The 16,516-nt window shown below is 47.0% G+C and overlaps 1 protein-coding gene across 2 annotated transcripts in view; it reads right to left on the reverse strand.

Annotated features, from left to right (window-relative positions):
• Positions 1–15,119, reverse strand: part of LOC126542573 (motile sperm domain-containing protein 2-like) — a 57,430-nt gene extending 42,311 nt beyond the window's left edge. The window contains exon 1 of one of the 2 annotated variants that reach the window (XM_050189713.3): positions 14,578–15,119. In XM_050189713.3, coding sequence (XP_050045670.1) covers positions 14,578–14,695 — 118 coding nt within the window. In that variant the 5' untranslated portion in view covers positions 14,696–15,119. The remainder of the gene's footprint in view (positions 1–14,577) is intronic. The other variant, XM_050189714.3, reaches the window with a different exon arrangement.
• Positions 15,120–16,516: the final 1,397 nt, after the last annotated feature.

Consider the following 16,516-nt stretch of genomic DNA (forward strand, 5'->3'; position numbering starts at 1 on the left):
TCCATGTATTAATAGTTCTTGTGTGTATTTTAGCACGACGCATGTCCAAAGATGCCAGAGTCGAATGAAAACCGGCAATGGATGCCGTCGAAAAATACATTTTTTGTAACAACATAAAGTGATACAAATGGTTGACCCGGACAATGTTATGTGCTTCCGAAGCATACTTGGAAGTAGTTGTATTATCAACATTGGCGATTATTCGAACAATTTTCTTTTGCAGTACTAGGACCTTATTTATGTTTATTTTGGTCATTGTGGCCCATACTAAGTTGCAGTGGTTAAAGTGAGAAATAAAAGTGCGTAATAAACTTGTAATTTACATTTCAAAGGTAAAGTTTCACGACATTGCGACAGAACCCCGCAGACGGAAGAGAGTTTCTTGCAGACAAAGTCAGTGTGGGCCTCCCAGTTTATACAAGAGGAAAAATATACTGCAAGTATCTTGTGCCCTTCAACTATTTCATTTGATGATCTTCTAAGCGAAGCATGCAATGCGGCATTATCGGTTTGTTTCTTGCGCGAAATATTATAGCCTTGGATTTTTAGGATTAATTCTTAACTTATTCATCCTTGACCACCTACACAATTTAATTAATAGGTCATTACATTTCCCCATTAAATCGTTAAGGTTAGGGCCTGAAAAATGTAGCGTGCTACCATCCGCGTATATCACAAGATCAATGGAAGGATCTATGCTTACAATATGATTTATGTATGTATTGTACAAAAGGGGTCCCAATATGCTCACCTGTGGGGCGCCACAACTGATAGGCAAACGGGATGAAAGTTCGTTATCTAAAGACACCGACTGGCTTCTGTTTTGGAGATATCCTTCAAGCAATGTGAGTGGTCTACCACGGATTCCATACATATTAAGTTTGTTAACAAGAATCGTATGATTTAAGCAGTCAAAAGCCTTACTAAAATCAAGAAAAAGGCCCACCTTATACAAGTTCTTATTAATATTGTTCAAAATTATTTCCTTCATTGTTAATAACGCTGTTTCTGTAGATTTACCAGTTCTTAAACCAAATTGTGACTCAGATACTACCTTACGTCTGTCAAAAAAACTTACTTATTCTTGAAGAAATTACTTCCAGACCTTTGGAAAACACAGGGCGTACTGAAATCGGTCTATAACTTGTTGGTACATTTTGGTCGCTCCCTTTAAAAATGACAGATACTTTTGCAGAGTTTGTCATAGTTTGTCATGTGACTTCCGATCACCAATAGGGGGTGAATGCTGGGAAAACAGACGCAGCCTATAACAAGTTTAAGAACTTGAAGTTTCTTTTCCATCTGACTTGCCTCTTTCAAGCAGATTCCTTGGCATCTAACCCGGTGGTAGCACAATGCCAACAGCAAGGCAAACGGACCATAAACAGGTGCTACGCCTTGAGCATCGGATCATAGAAGCCGTCTGAGACGTTTTGAAATGTGTTTATTTTTTAGCTCAAGCGCCTTTCTACAATTGTCCATATTAAAGTGAATTGTGGCGTAGTGAGAGCGGGCTCTGCGCGAAAATTTGCATGCCCCAGAATTTATACTTGTGTGTTAATTTTCTGCCCGCAGCTCAAGCATCCTGCCACTTTCCTCCATGGACTTCACCAATTTTGAACCTGTAGCCTCAAATGCCTTTTATGCGTTGCATATTGCAATCACTCAGTTCAGCCCTTGGGCGCGGCCGGGCAGCCACCATTGGGGGTATGAGCCACCATAGTGGCTCATACCCCTACACTAGAGTTTTATGCGTTGCATATTGCAATCACTCAGTTCAGCCCTTGGGCGCAGCCGGGCAGCCACCATTGACCTTTAGCGCAACCACGTGACGTGACGTCACGACAGCCGGAGGAAAAGCTGGGCCCCAACACAATATGCAACGCATTCTTGGCTTAACCAAGCTAAGCCTGGCCATTTTTTTTCAACACTGTCAGCAAACTTGTTTTGTGCAATAAACCAGTTCCTTTTTAAGTTCTGATTTATTTACCATAGCAGTTTCTGTCATCAGCATTTTTGTATGCAAGCGTCAGTCGTCAGTATTCAAGAATGAGGTGCTTCATCATGCTTTCATTGCAGTTAGTATGTAGGACGTGCACCAAAATCTTGCTCACTCACTTTTACACTTGTGCATACTGTAGGAGTCCAAAAATGCAAAGTTATTGCCAAGAAAGAGGAATGAGTTCAGGTATTTTGGCACTACATGGTTCCGGTTTATTGCTAGACACGTTACGCGTCTTTCTAAATGCACACTCGCACCTAGTTTGCAAACCACATATTGGTACGTGTATATTGATGCACTGTAGCCCAGTACCACATAATTACATTTGTTTACTTTTTTTGTACTGATTTCCCTCGGTTTATTACTTTAGGCTGCTTCCCGTCTTCTTTCTTGAGGTGCGGGGCCATTTTATACTCTTCATATAAGGGCTCATATACTTTCGTATCGGCTTCGCCTATAGCTTTGGTTTTATTGCCAATCACTTTTTCAGAGTCCTTTTTTTTTAGTTTTTCTTGCTTCAGAGGCAACGTATAGGTAGTGTGCTGTCAAGTAACTCGTACCTGGTAAAGCAGGAAGACACTGCAGAAAGGGTAATAACAGACACTTTTACAGCAAACTGAATATTGTAATAACAACGAATAGTATATATAGAAGGTTCGTTTTTATCGGAAAGGACAGTTCTAGCATATTCAGAAAAACTGCTAGAATTGCTGTAAATATGACAATTGTGGTGTAGCGATATGAAATTACAGAAGCCAGTACATCTTACGAGCAGTTGCTGTAAGTATGAGCCTGTTACTGCGGTGCCCCGGAATAAATTTACAGACGGCTCTGTTTTTTACGAGAAATTATTTTAAGTATGACGGCGCCTTATTGAAGTGCTGTGGAATGAAACTGCCATCGCCTATACAATTTGCGGGAGATTATCGGCTGGGAAATGTACAGTAAGAACAACGGCACATTTTTTTTTTTTTTTTTTTTACAGTGTAGCCCTGTTTCAAGCATTATTCATATCACATTGTTGCTAATAACCATAGCTTAATGTCACCGTATGTGTGTTCCTAGTGCGCGATGATCGCTTGAGCCACGTATAGTTCTTTCTGTGTGTATGTGTGCTGCTGTAAAGTTGTTTTGAAGTTACATATTTATTCAGTGTCATCTTTTAAATATTCCAGTAACTCATCCGATCTACGCACCATTCATTTTCCAGATAATCCGCAATGAGTCCGCATCAAACCTGAACAGCTGTCCACACGATTGCTCAGCCTTCTTTGAAATTATTTGCACCTGAACAACGTCGTGATGACTGCAGTGTAAGTGCGTCTTTTCCTATCCTTGTTTTAAACATTGTCACGTAGTGGCGACGGTGAATAATGCATCGGCTGATCTGTGAATGACGAAACTAACTCTTGTTGCACGAACTTGTGCCCACAAAAGCAAATTACCCTCAAAGCACAGCGATAGCGGCGAACACGGTTGACGATCGCCGAAATCTTATCTACCGGTCAAGCACGTCGGCTTTTATACATGAGTCATCGAAGGTTCCAGAGTAATCGCTGATGCCCGCGTGTCTTCCAGGACGTTCTGCACAATTCACATCGCGCATGCAAGCACATTACACAAGCTTCGGTGACAACAGACAGCAGATAGAACCATCGGTAACATTCGAGAAACTTCTGATACATGCGGGCGCGTCCCGCACTGAGCGATAACGTTTCTTAGTAAAACGCGGTCACCCAAAAAGATAAAAGTGCACGTGTCAATATTCCACCGCTGTTGCTTCACTTACTGGGCATAGTTTTGCTATTTCAGCGGGGAGGTGTCTTTAAAATTAAATTATGGGGTTTTACGTGCCAAAACCACTTTCTGATTATGAGGCACGCCGTAGTGGAAGACTCCGGGAACTTACACCACCTGGGGTTCTTTAACGTGCTTCAAAATCAAAGTACACGCGCGTTTTCACATTTCGCCCCCATCGAAATGCGGCCGCCGTGGCCGGGATTCGATCCCGCGACTTCGTGCTCAGCAGCCCAACACCATAGCCACTGAGCAACAATGGTGGGTCGGGGAGGTGTCAATGTATACTTTGCGTCCAACTGGCACATGTTTACACGGTGGATTTTTTTGTTGTTAGAATAATGAAATCTGTCGCCACAGACAGAGAAGTATAGATATGGCCAAGGCGCTCACTTTAATTTCAGAATAAATCAGAGCCTTCTAGGAAGAGCAGATAAGTCTGACATGCTGCGGAGGGCGACGTTCTTAGAGACTAGCGAAAGCCGCAATACGTACATTAAATATGTTAGGGACGATGTAAAGCACGCTACGACAGAGTTGAGAGTCGCGATGATCAAAGTTACATGCGTATGCATCTCTCAATGTCGCACTGTTTCTTCCAAGTCGTTCGACCGCAGACGTCCCTGCGGGTGATGACCTCGCTACCTTCCAGACAACGAGGCCAGGATAGGATAGGAATAAACTTTATATCACCAACGGTTATTGCTGTTCGTGCCCGGGTCTAGGCTGCCAGGGGTCCATCGCCTAAGGAAAATTTTCCGAGATCCTCGGCAATGGCCCTGGCCCGCTGGGCGGCTCACTCCTGGTCTTTGGGTGCCTCGCTGAGGAGGTCGGCTTGCCATCTCTCAGCGAGGCGCCCCGCTTCAGAGGACCGGTCCTGCTGTTGTCTTCCCCCTTCCTCCTGGTCTTTCTTCCTCATGGCGTTGGCATTCCCCAAAGCACATGGATATCCGCCCGTTCGTGCTCACACCACGGGCTCCCGGCCGACGGGTGCAGCGTGGGCCACAGGCGGGGCAGGTGGTAGGGGTTGGTGAAAGTGCCCGTCTGCAACCGTCTCAGGTCGACCACCTGGGACCTGTCCAGCCGCCCGTGGGATTGTGGATATTTCCTTCGTTCTTTCCTGTAGTGACCAAGCACCTCTCGGTACGTGGCCGGAAACTCCTCGAGGCCACTGTCTCAGCAATTTCTGATCAGCAACATCGGCGCTGTTAGCGACCTGCCCCGGCTGTGGGCGCTCTGCCACGAACTGAATTTTCTAATTAAAAAGTTGAATGTCTGTTATGGTATTCGACTGAAGGAAGATTGATACTAAAGGCACAAAGCCTGACAAAGATGTCAACCCCTACAACTTACAAGTAGATCATATCTGCAATGGAAGTCAGCACCGACACAACATGAAAGCGGCAGCCTACGTTCTCGTATCTGCGTAATAAGGTGCGCGGACTGGACATCGTGCAACCTCTTTGCCACAGCAACGTATGGCTCTCGTCCACTGTGAAACGCAGATTTTTTTCTACGTACGGGCTCTTGTAGAGAGGGTCCTTGTATTTCGTGGCAGCCGCTGCCGGATGGCTCAAAACAGGCGTCGCTATGTGGCAACGCGTGTAACACTCAAGGAGGGAGAAAAGGGGGAGGGGGGGGACAAGCGCCGTCTTCCAGATATGTGGGGGACACTCGACGAATGAGCGAAATTTCGCGATGAAGGTTGAAGACGAACAGAAAGAAAAAAGATTAACACCTTTGGTCTCGCTATCTCTGGTGAGTTCAATATAGCCCATATATATATAATGAAGGAAAAGAGTACGACGTACGTTGACTAAGCTCAATATATTGCTGTGACATTTTGGCTGGTGGACCAGCCTTTGTCAAGATGACTTTGACAAAGGCTTGTCCACCAGCAATATACTGTGCTTATTCAACGTACGTCGTGCTCTTTTTTCTTCATTTTACTACCGGGGCCAGCGTGATTTCCTCAAACCATAACAAGATATATATATATATATATATATATATATATATATATATATATATATATATATATATATATATCCTCGGGCAAAGATCGGGAAGACGTCAATGACTGGATCAGCCTGTACGAACACGTCAGCCGCAATAACCGGTGGGACCCTACTATAATGCTCGCCAAGGTAGTCTTTTACCTCGGTGGCACACCTCGAGTTTGGTTTCGGACGCACGAAGATGAGCTCACCATTTGGGATTCGCTTAAGCAAAAGCTCCGAAACTTGTTCGGCAACCCATACGTTCACCAACTTGCCGCGCAGAAGACGTTATCCGGCCGCGTGCAGACGTCAACGGAGCCCTACGTCACGTACATTCAGGACGTCTTGGCTCTGTGCCGCAAAGTTGACGCACACATGACTGAGTCCGACAAGGTCTCCCACATCCTCAAATGTATTGCCGATGACGCCTTCAACTTGCTCGTTTTCAGCAACGTGGCGACTGTGGATGCAGTTATATAAGAGTGCCGCCGCCTGGAACTCGCTAAAAGCCGACGTATTGACCAGCAGTTTGCCCGTCTGCCCAACACCCCAGCGACATCTTCCTGTGCCGACGCTCCTCGTCCCACCAACACTGGCGATGTTACCCGGATCGTCCCGCGTGAGATCGAGGCCGCCTATCCGGCTGCCTTCGACTCCAGCCCCTCCAACGCACCTGCAGTCACAGTTTCCCTGATCCAGGCAGTTGTCCGCCAGGAATTCACAAGCATGGGTCTTCACACCATCTGGTCGGCCCATCGCCCTGATAACCACCCGGCTTCATCGAATCCGCCCCGTCCCGCATCTAATTACCCAGCACCTCCACCAGATATGTTACGTAGGAAGACGCAGACGAAAAGCTTTACACACGTATATTTACAAGGGAATACGCCGCACTTGGCCAAGAGGCCACAGCCCGCGCTAGCCTCTAATCGTCGTCGTCGTCTTCTCACTGCTTGCCTCTTCGTCATTGTAAACACTGTTCCGTAGCAATATGATCTCGCAGTATCCTTTATGCACTTGTATATCGTTTAAAAGCCGCTTACACCAAACTTCACATCGAGAACATCAGTGCAAATACATAATTATACTGGAAATAACGGCTCTCCTGATGTCACCCTCGACGAACTTCAATAAATGGCATACACATTGTCCCTTAATTCCTGTTCCTGCACGCCGCAGTATATGAAGGCCCTAGAATAAACGTAGTTACCGAGCACTGAGAAACACCGGGCATTACTTCGCGTATGAAAGAACAGGACACGGCTTTGTTTCTCCTTCCTTTCGTAGTAGAACTGGACCACATGCACCCGAAAGAATGAGCGAAAGAACGTTTCAACGAGCACTCGTGGAGCCTTAAATTTTGTCGCCAGTTTTGTCTCCCACAGCACGTACGAAGCGCGCCAAGCAAACATTTTTATCCGAAAATGATTGGACCAGTGCGGGACGTGCGCGCCATTGCTGCAATTAAATTCGGCACCGCAACCCTTCCAAGGGAACGTTCCGGGACACGCAATTTTCCGCGCCACATAAACAGGGCCTCCAACGCTTAGTTGCCGTATAGGCATTTCCCAGCCACTGCTCGCCAACGCCACGATCGAAAGAGCGGGGCCGAATGTTCTCTCTGCACGATGCACTCGCAACGAGCGAGCTTGTTGCTTCTCCCGCCACGACGCGGCTCCCGCGTGAGACCGGGCGTTAAGGCGAATGGCAGAGGCTGAATATCAACCGTCAGGCCGAAAAAACTCGAAGCATAAAAGCCGTCGTCTTTGCAAAACTCAATACTAACGACGCTTTTGCACAAACTGCCAGGTTACCCCAAACGTAGCGGTAGTTTAACCGCGAGGGTTTAGGGCTGCCAGGGGCAACATGGTCACTGAGAAATGCTTCTGCCCTCGGAACACAAGAAATGTGAGGTCGTCGAGCGAATACCGCCTGCTTGTAATAAATGCGTTCCTGGTGATACTAAAAGGGCACAGCGCTACGCTCCCCATTTCTAACGCAACGCTCGCTCCTCTTTCTCTCTCTTTATTTTTTTCCCGTAAGTAGCCGCGTTGTTCTGCACTGAAACCAGCGTTTTTGTCGCTTTTTTTTTATTCGGGGGTTCGTCTCTGCTTCTATCAATTTCTTAGCGCGCGTTGTAGCTGAAATTTTCTTGGGAGATTTTTTAGCAGCTGCATATAAAATAATTAGCGAGTTCTAGCGGAAAGATTCATCTCATTTTACGGGACATTCGAAATGGAAAAACTCACGACCTCGTTTATGTTCCCCGTTCTGTACGATGACAAAGCAGCAAGAAAAGCGACCACATGTCTGGTCAGAATTCGCGGGGGTGCCAGCAGTATTCCTCGATGCATGTTCACTCATACAAAGCCGCTCTCGCTGTTCTGTGGAATGTATATGCTTCGCATGCGGCAACCGTGGTGTCTAGTACCATGCAATTATTAAAGTTGTTGTTCTTCCCTCAAAACATGGCTCATACCCACGAGGGGGACTGGCCACACTGTATAGATTGAAACGTACACCCAACAACATACCAAAATGGCTAAAGGCGAACATTTAGAACGAATCATTTGGCAATTAACTGATAACGCATAATTTGAGAGCAGCTGTACATCAACTAAATAAGTAAATATAAAATTAAACTGAAAAGCTAAAGAAAAAAATAATGATAAAATAAAACGTCCCGCAGTCGGTACTCTAGCAGCGTAGCGTTCCGGGTGCTTCAATGAACTTGTGCAGAGCACTAATCATCGAACCATGGCTTGTGCTTAATCGACAGGCACCAAAAGAGAAAAGGTTTGGTGTTGTAAGTGCCAAACCTAGTTTACTAGTTTGAAATATGAGGCACATGGAGAAGCGCGGAATATGAGAAGCGGCGGCAAGAAAGAAAGAAATGGTCAATAGTTTCTGGTTCAAAAAGAGCAGAGGTTAGTTATGGATGAACCAGATCCATGAAGGTAAACATTTACACAGGGAACTCTACAGCGGAAACTTGCTAACGTCAGCTCGCATTGTCGTGAAAGGTACTTGCTCGTGTTCCACTGCAAGTTCAGATGTTCTTACTCTTTCTTTAGGTGAAGGTTTTTTCTTCCTCTTTCTCCTACTTTGTTGGTGCTGGTAGCTATCTGTCCTGCTGAGTAGACACGAGCTAGATACCCACTATCTACTCCCATACTCCCAACTACCGGAAAAACACACCACACACTACGTCACTACCAGTGTTGTGTGCGGCCCAGGACAACCAGTGGCAAGGACTGATGAAGTCGGTGACAAAGAACGGAGAAAGGGATCCGGAATAGGAGCACTCTTCATTATAAATTGGAATAATCCACACATTTCCTGACCAATCCCCTATAGTGGATAGGGGCCACATGCTTGATAAGAAAAAATAAGCACTCGGGTGGGGAGCCCAGTGCCACTAAATCCAAGACCCTGCATCTACTATGCAGTTGCAAAGATGACCGAGACGTGTTCATTCTCTCATTCGACGTCCACACTCTGAATACTCCTGCCTCCAGCGTAGACGCTCATCGCGTGATGCTCAAGAAGGATATTTTCGTGCTGTTGGAGACGTGGAGTGCGGATTCGCTGCCATTTGCCGGTTTCCAGCGAGTGTGTCAAAGAAAGCGCAAGCATAGGATTGATGGCGTGCGGCAATTCGGAAGAACGAGACTTCGTTGCACGAACCTCGCAGTAGGCCCAGTGACGATATCGTTACCGCCCGACACGGAAACCGAGCACGTCCTCGCAGACGGTGCATTGCACGAGTAAAGCGTGCCGATCAAGGACGTCGGGTTCGCCGCCCCTTACGTCAGTCCGGCGGCAACGAAAACGCAAGTCAAAGACTTCCTCTCCCAGCGCTTCGTTGAACACGCACGCGGGCCAGTGACCCCTGGCTACTGGAACAGGCAAAACAACATGTTAGTCTTCACCCTTTAACTGGAACTTTAACTAAAAAGAAAACTGGAAAACGTGTTCGGAATGCGTCTCGTACGCTGTCCCACCTCCACTCATCACTCCCCTCGTCGAGAACTGGTTGTGCAATCGGCCACATTTTCACCAGAGGGATCGACGCGTTCACCGTTTCTGTTTCTTGATACGCGCACCGCTACTCACCATTGAGTCAAGTCCAAAGCGACAACACCACGAACAAGGAAAACAGGCTCGAGAACATGCGAAGCGCGAGTTCATTCAACGCACCGCCTCCAGTCCTAACACGACGTCCATGCGACCGTATGAAATGGTGCTGGTTAAATTCCCATCGAATATCCCTGACACTTGTGGCGATGCGTAGGTTGGTGAAACTGTCTTGTGAATGGTGATATAATAATGTGCACTGCCATAAACCTGCGCTAACGTGCGTTGTATATAACAAGTTTACGCGCATTTGTGTCGCATTGAGACGGAAGCCGCACCTACATGCAACATTTGCGTTCTTGCGTTATATGTCCATAAACACTGATTTGCATTTACGTCACTAAAGCCAAATCTGCATTAACATTATATTGAATTTGCGTCAAATTGCACGAATATTAGTATTATCAACATTACGTTGTATAACATTGACTTTGACATTTGCGTAAGCAAAGAGGGCTTCACCTAACACTGATTCTCTCGTATGCGTGAGATTCGCCTGATTCTCAACTGATATTTTTAAAGAATTCCTAGTCACTTTACAAGTGTTCTTTCTTTCCCTGTTTTTCTTTTTTTTCTATTATTCTGTACATGTTTTGCTTGGGCTAAAATAGGGCATTCATAAGCTTCGCGTTATCACACTCATTCGATGAGAAGGGTTTACGTTAACGCCGTCGCTATCGTAAAAAAACAATATTCCATTCATCTGCGTGCACCATTCTCGAGGGTTGGATATATGAATCAGTGAGTGAAATCTACCTTACTCTTAGTTTTCACATTTTGACGCTGTGACGTTTTGTCCTCCGTTTCTATTTCAACTTTTTTCAAAATGAAAGCACCACGAAAAAAAAATCTCGGCCAATAGTTTTACTCGGCGCGTCTACCTGTTTGCGTGAAGCATCTCTCTTGCGACGTGACGACACGTTAACTCTGCAGCATTAGCGTCCAGTGGGCATTTCTCGTTCCGCCATTTGCTTTGGTCGGTGCGCTGACCGTGAGTCCACTCGGACAACTATGCGCTCTCGTTTACATCAAAGTGCACATCGTGCGAAGCTATTTCGACCTCATCCGGTACAGCGAAGCTAATTACCGGGACTGGTGTGTGCGCCGTCGCCCAATACTGCAACTGTGTCGCCTACCACTTCCCCTAGGTGCCGCGGCATTTTCCTACACTCTCCCTGCACTTCCTTCCGCAATAAAAAAACAAAGGAAGGATTGTTCGCCGCCATGGCCGTCAGGGGCGCTGGTTAACGCTCCCATACCTAACCTTACAAACAAACAAATAGCCTCTCTCTGTTTCTCTCTCTCTCTACACAAGTACTCTAGAAAGTTGACGGTTGGACGACCACCGCGGTAGCTTAATGCACGTCACGCGTAATATGCTGAAGGCGTGGATTTGGCTCCCACCTGCGGCACGTTCTCTTTTATTCCACTTTCATTTCGCATTTCCTAGTTAATATAACATATCAATTAAATAGAACAGTTCATTCCCCCTAGGATTTCTCTAGCTTTATGGTCTTAATGCCTCGCATGCTTGTCACTAACAAAAAAAAAAATCCAGCACCTCGCTTCCCCTTCTCTCCTCGTCCATCTACTAAATAAGCACAAATAATGGCAAGTGGCATGCCCAGCTTATACCGTTGCGCACAAGCGACATCCGCTGGAGGCACTTTGTGTGTATTCGCGGGCTCCTTTAAAGCTCGGAAAAACACTCTTATGTAGCACATCTTGAGCAACAGAAAACTGCACCGGGAGTTTTTAACGCTGCTCTACAACTTTCTCCTTTACACTTTTTATCTAAGAATATTTGACAAGTTGATTAAAGAATTAAGACTAATTATGTAATTAAGCGGAATGCAAAATAATCTGAGTATCTCCAAACGACGGCAAACGCTCCCGTTGTTCCCTTCCATCCTTCCTTGATTGCGCCAAAGTAGCGATCATATTTATGGACTACTCAGCGAAACATTACCTTGGTTCTGTCCAGCTACGTGGCATTTGCATACTTTTAAATCTTGGTGCATGATAGTTGGGAGACGCTGTGTATAGGTCTCTCTACCTGCCAGTCGCAAGCAATGCTTGTCCCCTTGGTGCTAACTTCCGCTTTTATTTCCGCCCACGATATCCGTCCTTCCCCGATACCTGAGATAGATAACATTGGCGTTGGAAGGCCGCACAAAGCAACTGCGCGCGCCTCCACCCCCGGGAGTGTACTAAAGGCACCGTTTCGCAGCTGTCGGGGGAAAACGCATCCTAATTATTGGAACCGAGCTCCGTTAATGACAATTATGCACTTTTGCTGTTCATGCAGGCATGTCAAGAGAATCATCAAGTCAGGACGTATACACGCCCACGAAAATACGAATTCATCGCTGTTTCGGCGCGGTCGCTCAAGTTCTAACTGCATCGCTCAATTTTTGGCTGCATGCATAGTCAGTTTGTTTTCCTTTTCTTTTTTAACCTTCGGTACATTTCACTGGTACTTCCCGGTGCACTTCTAACAATGCGTTACCTTCGTGCTTAACTTAATAAAAACAGGCCAAGGTTCCGGTTCCGTAAACCTTTATTCATAGAATATTTAGAGGGTGCGCTATGGTCAGGAGTCCCGCAGGCCCTGACGATCTGTTCATGCCGCTGGATGGTTTGGACCTGAGGATCGGGGTCTGAGCAGAAGTTCTGCTTCATTTCTCTATATTTTTTAAGGTTCATGATAAGCGGCTGATCTCAGCGATAACAACACCATCCGAGCCACGTCCGAGACAATGATGAAAGGAGAAGAAAATCGAAAAAAAAGATGGCCCCGTGCCTTCTCTAAAGTATACACGGCTGGAACCTTTGGGACTCGGAAAGGAAGCTGCGTCAAAGTTCAGATAATGAAGTCGGTTGCGCAGACTTGAGTTTTCTTTTTTGTCTGAGCATGCGAGAACAGTCGCACAATGGTGAAGCACGTCCTGTTTTTAACCTGTACATAAATAGCAACTGCGTCAAACAACGAGGAAGCTATGCTTACGTCCAGTGAAAAACAACTACGAACGACGAACATCTTCCGATAGTACGGACCTTGTCAAATCGCACAGCGAAACGTCACACGCTAAACGAAATGAAACTTTGCCGGGAGTTTTGTCTGTGGCATAAGAGCCGAAGTCACTATCAAGTTGCCTTGAATGTCGGCGCCTCCGAGGGAAAGAACTAATTGTGGGGCAAAATTCACTATTCTGTTTTGTCGCTCTTTTCTCGCTTCTTCTACGACTACGGTCACCCTGCGGTCCTACTGAAACACTTTCCATGCCTAAAGCAGCAGAAGTTTTCAGGATCGGTTGCCGCAAAGAGGGAAGAATCCCTGCACCTTATGTACAGCGCATCAATCAGAGCAAGTTATGCTCCTGAAGGCAGCGGTTTTGGTTTGCGACAATTCGCGGAAGCTCTCTGCCCCGCGGAAGCTCAACTATAAAAAAAAAAGAAAGCGAACGACCGGGCAGCGCGTATCGAGGTCGCACGCTGCTTCTCTGGGCAAAACGACCGGCAACAAAGCTAACGCCGGCAACCGGCTGAAATCGCAGCAGCGGCGCCGAGCATTTTCCTTTCTACCGAAAATAAACGACCCCGGCGGCCAACGGCGCCCACAACAAACAGGCACGCCAGGAGCAGGCGATGCCGTTCGCTGACCCACATACGTTCTGGACCAGCGCGGAGCGAGGTGCGCCCGCTGCAATTGAGGAAGCAATGACGAGCTTTGTTGTTTGTGCCTCCGCGGCAGCACATTAGCGAGTCCCGCCGTGCCTTCCCGGTTGCTCGCTAGCGTTCTGGCGCGGCAGAGCTGACGGCGTCGCGAGATGTTCGTGCCGAAGTGGCGTCTCGCTTGCGCCTTGACAATCTGCTCGTGTGAAATCCCAGATCGAAGTGCACTTGATAAGGCAGGCTTAACAAACCCATATTGCGAATCGACTTGCGGAGAGGATACGGTATACCCTCATCACGACAACGCCAAACAATTTGTCTAACGATCTCTGTACCGACCGCGTTTTCCCGGCGGTTCACGGAACGGGCGGTTTTCACGCGTATAGCTTCACGAATAAATCACTCATTCAGAAAGTTTTAATACGTCATTACCGGCATCATCATCGTGTCCAGAAATAAATCATACATCAGACTGCAAGAAATCTTCATACGTTCCTCCAATTTGGCCGACTGCTCTACTGTTGAGATTGGCGCAATCTTTTCCCGCTACCCTGAGTATACGGTAACACGAGCAGCACATGCCAATAGTCTAATACACGGCTTTTCGAGTATGGCAAGACGTATTTTTTTCGAGGCAGTCGTCACTGTGGAAATGAGCTTGAGCTTTGCACAATAAACATCGACACGTTCAAAGAAGGAAAACCTCAGCTTGAAGTAAAAAGCGCAGATACGCAGCTGAAGCGTCCGTTCCTGACACTTGTTGCAAGGTTGCAACTCGTCGCTTCACTCCTTCTGAAAGCTACGCTCAAGCGCCTCAAGAGAGCGTAAGAAGCCGTGAAGTAACGGCTCTCGTTTTCGCCACTGTGCGAGACAAACTTTCCTTCCTTCCTCCCACGCGCGTTTGAAGGACAGGCGTTGACAGGAACAATTTTTCCCGAAGGCACTGGCTGACATGCCTACACTGACCTGGGTCCCTCTCGGCCTCTTCGAAGATCCTCCTGCGTAACTCCTCGATGTTATCCTTCATGACGACGAACTCCTTCTCGCCGAAGGTGTCTCCGTTTTTTTCCTTTATCTGCACCATCACCGATCACTCACCGCGCGTCGCTCACCGCGTTGTGCGCGGCGCAACGCTGACGTGCGGGTCGACGACGTTTCACCCGGAGTCCACCTTTTGAAGCCGCTGCGCACACCCTCCCCGTAGTTGAAACGAGGCCCTTCTTTGTTCGTTGTTTGTCACACAAACCACGAGGGACGCCTTGATGACAAAGCTACGCCACAAGCCAAAAGAACGCTCTGAGCAGACGACGACACCCAGTGCTCAGAAGGCGTCGTCTGCTAGAGATGGGCGAGTAGCGGCGTTCTGAGACTGTCAGGACGGCCGAGTTTCATGCTCGCCGTTCGTGTGGGGCGGCGCTACCGGGGCCGCTTCCTCGAGGTGAGGCCGCCAGAACCAGTTTTCGGCCAGATTTCTTTTTCCTTCCTTCCTTACCCTTCTCCCAATTACGTAGTCACGTGCCCTCGTTCCTCCTCTCCTTCTAGGCGCTCGTCTCCCGGCAGCAGAATAGCAGAAGTGGCAGAAGCGCCCTATCCCTTTCCTGCGCACTGTCTATCGTGATTTCACTTCTCGGCATGCGTAGCCTTGAGAAGTATGTTCCGCCTTGTCCGTCAACCGCAAGCTCAACTCGTCACAATATGCGCAATGCGTAGGCAGAGAGCGCTGTCTGTCAGCAACGCTTCCACGCGCGTTAGGTTTGTCTGGCGAGCTCTCCCGCAGCAACTTCAAGCATGTGCACCTACACGTACGAATGCCGGGCAGTACGCACATCGCAATCTTCATCGTCTTTCTTTATTTTTACCCATTGTTCTGGGCAGGAAACCATCACCGCACGCTGAGGAGAAGTGATTTCGGCCTTATACAGACGAGCTGTCTGTTTTACTTCTTTTTGTTTTATAAAGCCAGCAAGAAATCCTTGTGGCTCAGCTTTGCTAGTATTCAAATTGCTCGGCACAAGTTGAAAGCGTGGGCTGATGTAATTGCTCTGCAAACAACAGCAGTTTACTCGAGGCCTTGCGCGGTGAAAATTGGCCTCACAAACCACACATCTATATACACCGTCCTCTTTTTGCAATTTCTTTGTTCCATTTCACTTTCCTTGTTCCCGGTGCTTTTGTCACCTAAAATCCAAGGTCTTCAGGGAGCCGCATGCTAACGCCCTTTTGTGAATGTGGTTTAGCCACACTTCATGTATATTCTTTTGTTGTGACGGCAGCTCCAAACTGTATTACGTCCGCCGGTCTCGTTTCGCCATCGCCATCCTGGAGTTTCTTTTTTTTTTTTTATTGACGTGAATAAATAAGCAGATGTTGGCACCAACACATGGTCCTGGCTACTGTTTTTCACTTGAGTTTCATGGAAATGTATCGCAAGTTACATATAACAAGGTAAAAAAAGACGTTGAAAAATAACAATACGATAACTCCTCGAACCACTCAGATATATATAGGTTAAATGTCGCAAACGTTATTGTCGTCATTCAACTCATCTTGTTATCACTACGCCATCGCCTGACGTGGCTCAACACGGGACAGCACACATGCGTAAGTTGAGTCTGCGTATACGTATTGGCACCTGTACAACATACCCCTGCAGATGTTTCGGTCGCCGACTCTGTTCTCTACCAAATTACACAGCAAAACAAGAATTACCCAAATATATTCTCTTCCACAAAAAATACGTCTTCAAGCGGTTCATCCCTTATAAAACTGAATATATTTCCTTGACTCTTTCTGCTACTATAAACCAACTAATTTCCCTTGGTACTTTTGGACGTTTTCGTACTTGAATAAGTGTGTTCGTCACCGAAAGCCGATAGCTCTCTGAGAAACACGTGTTGTCGTGCAG

Source organism: Dermacentor andersoni, chromosome 2, assembly GCF_023375885.2.
Source record: "Dermacentor andersoni chromosome 2, qqDerAnde1_hic_scaffold, whole genome shotgun sequence".
In the NCBI taxonomy this organism is placed as follows: Eukaryota; Metazoa; Arthropoda; class Arachnida; order Ixodida; family Ixodidae; genus Dermacentor; species Dermacentor andersoni.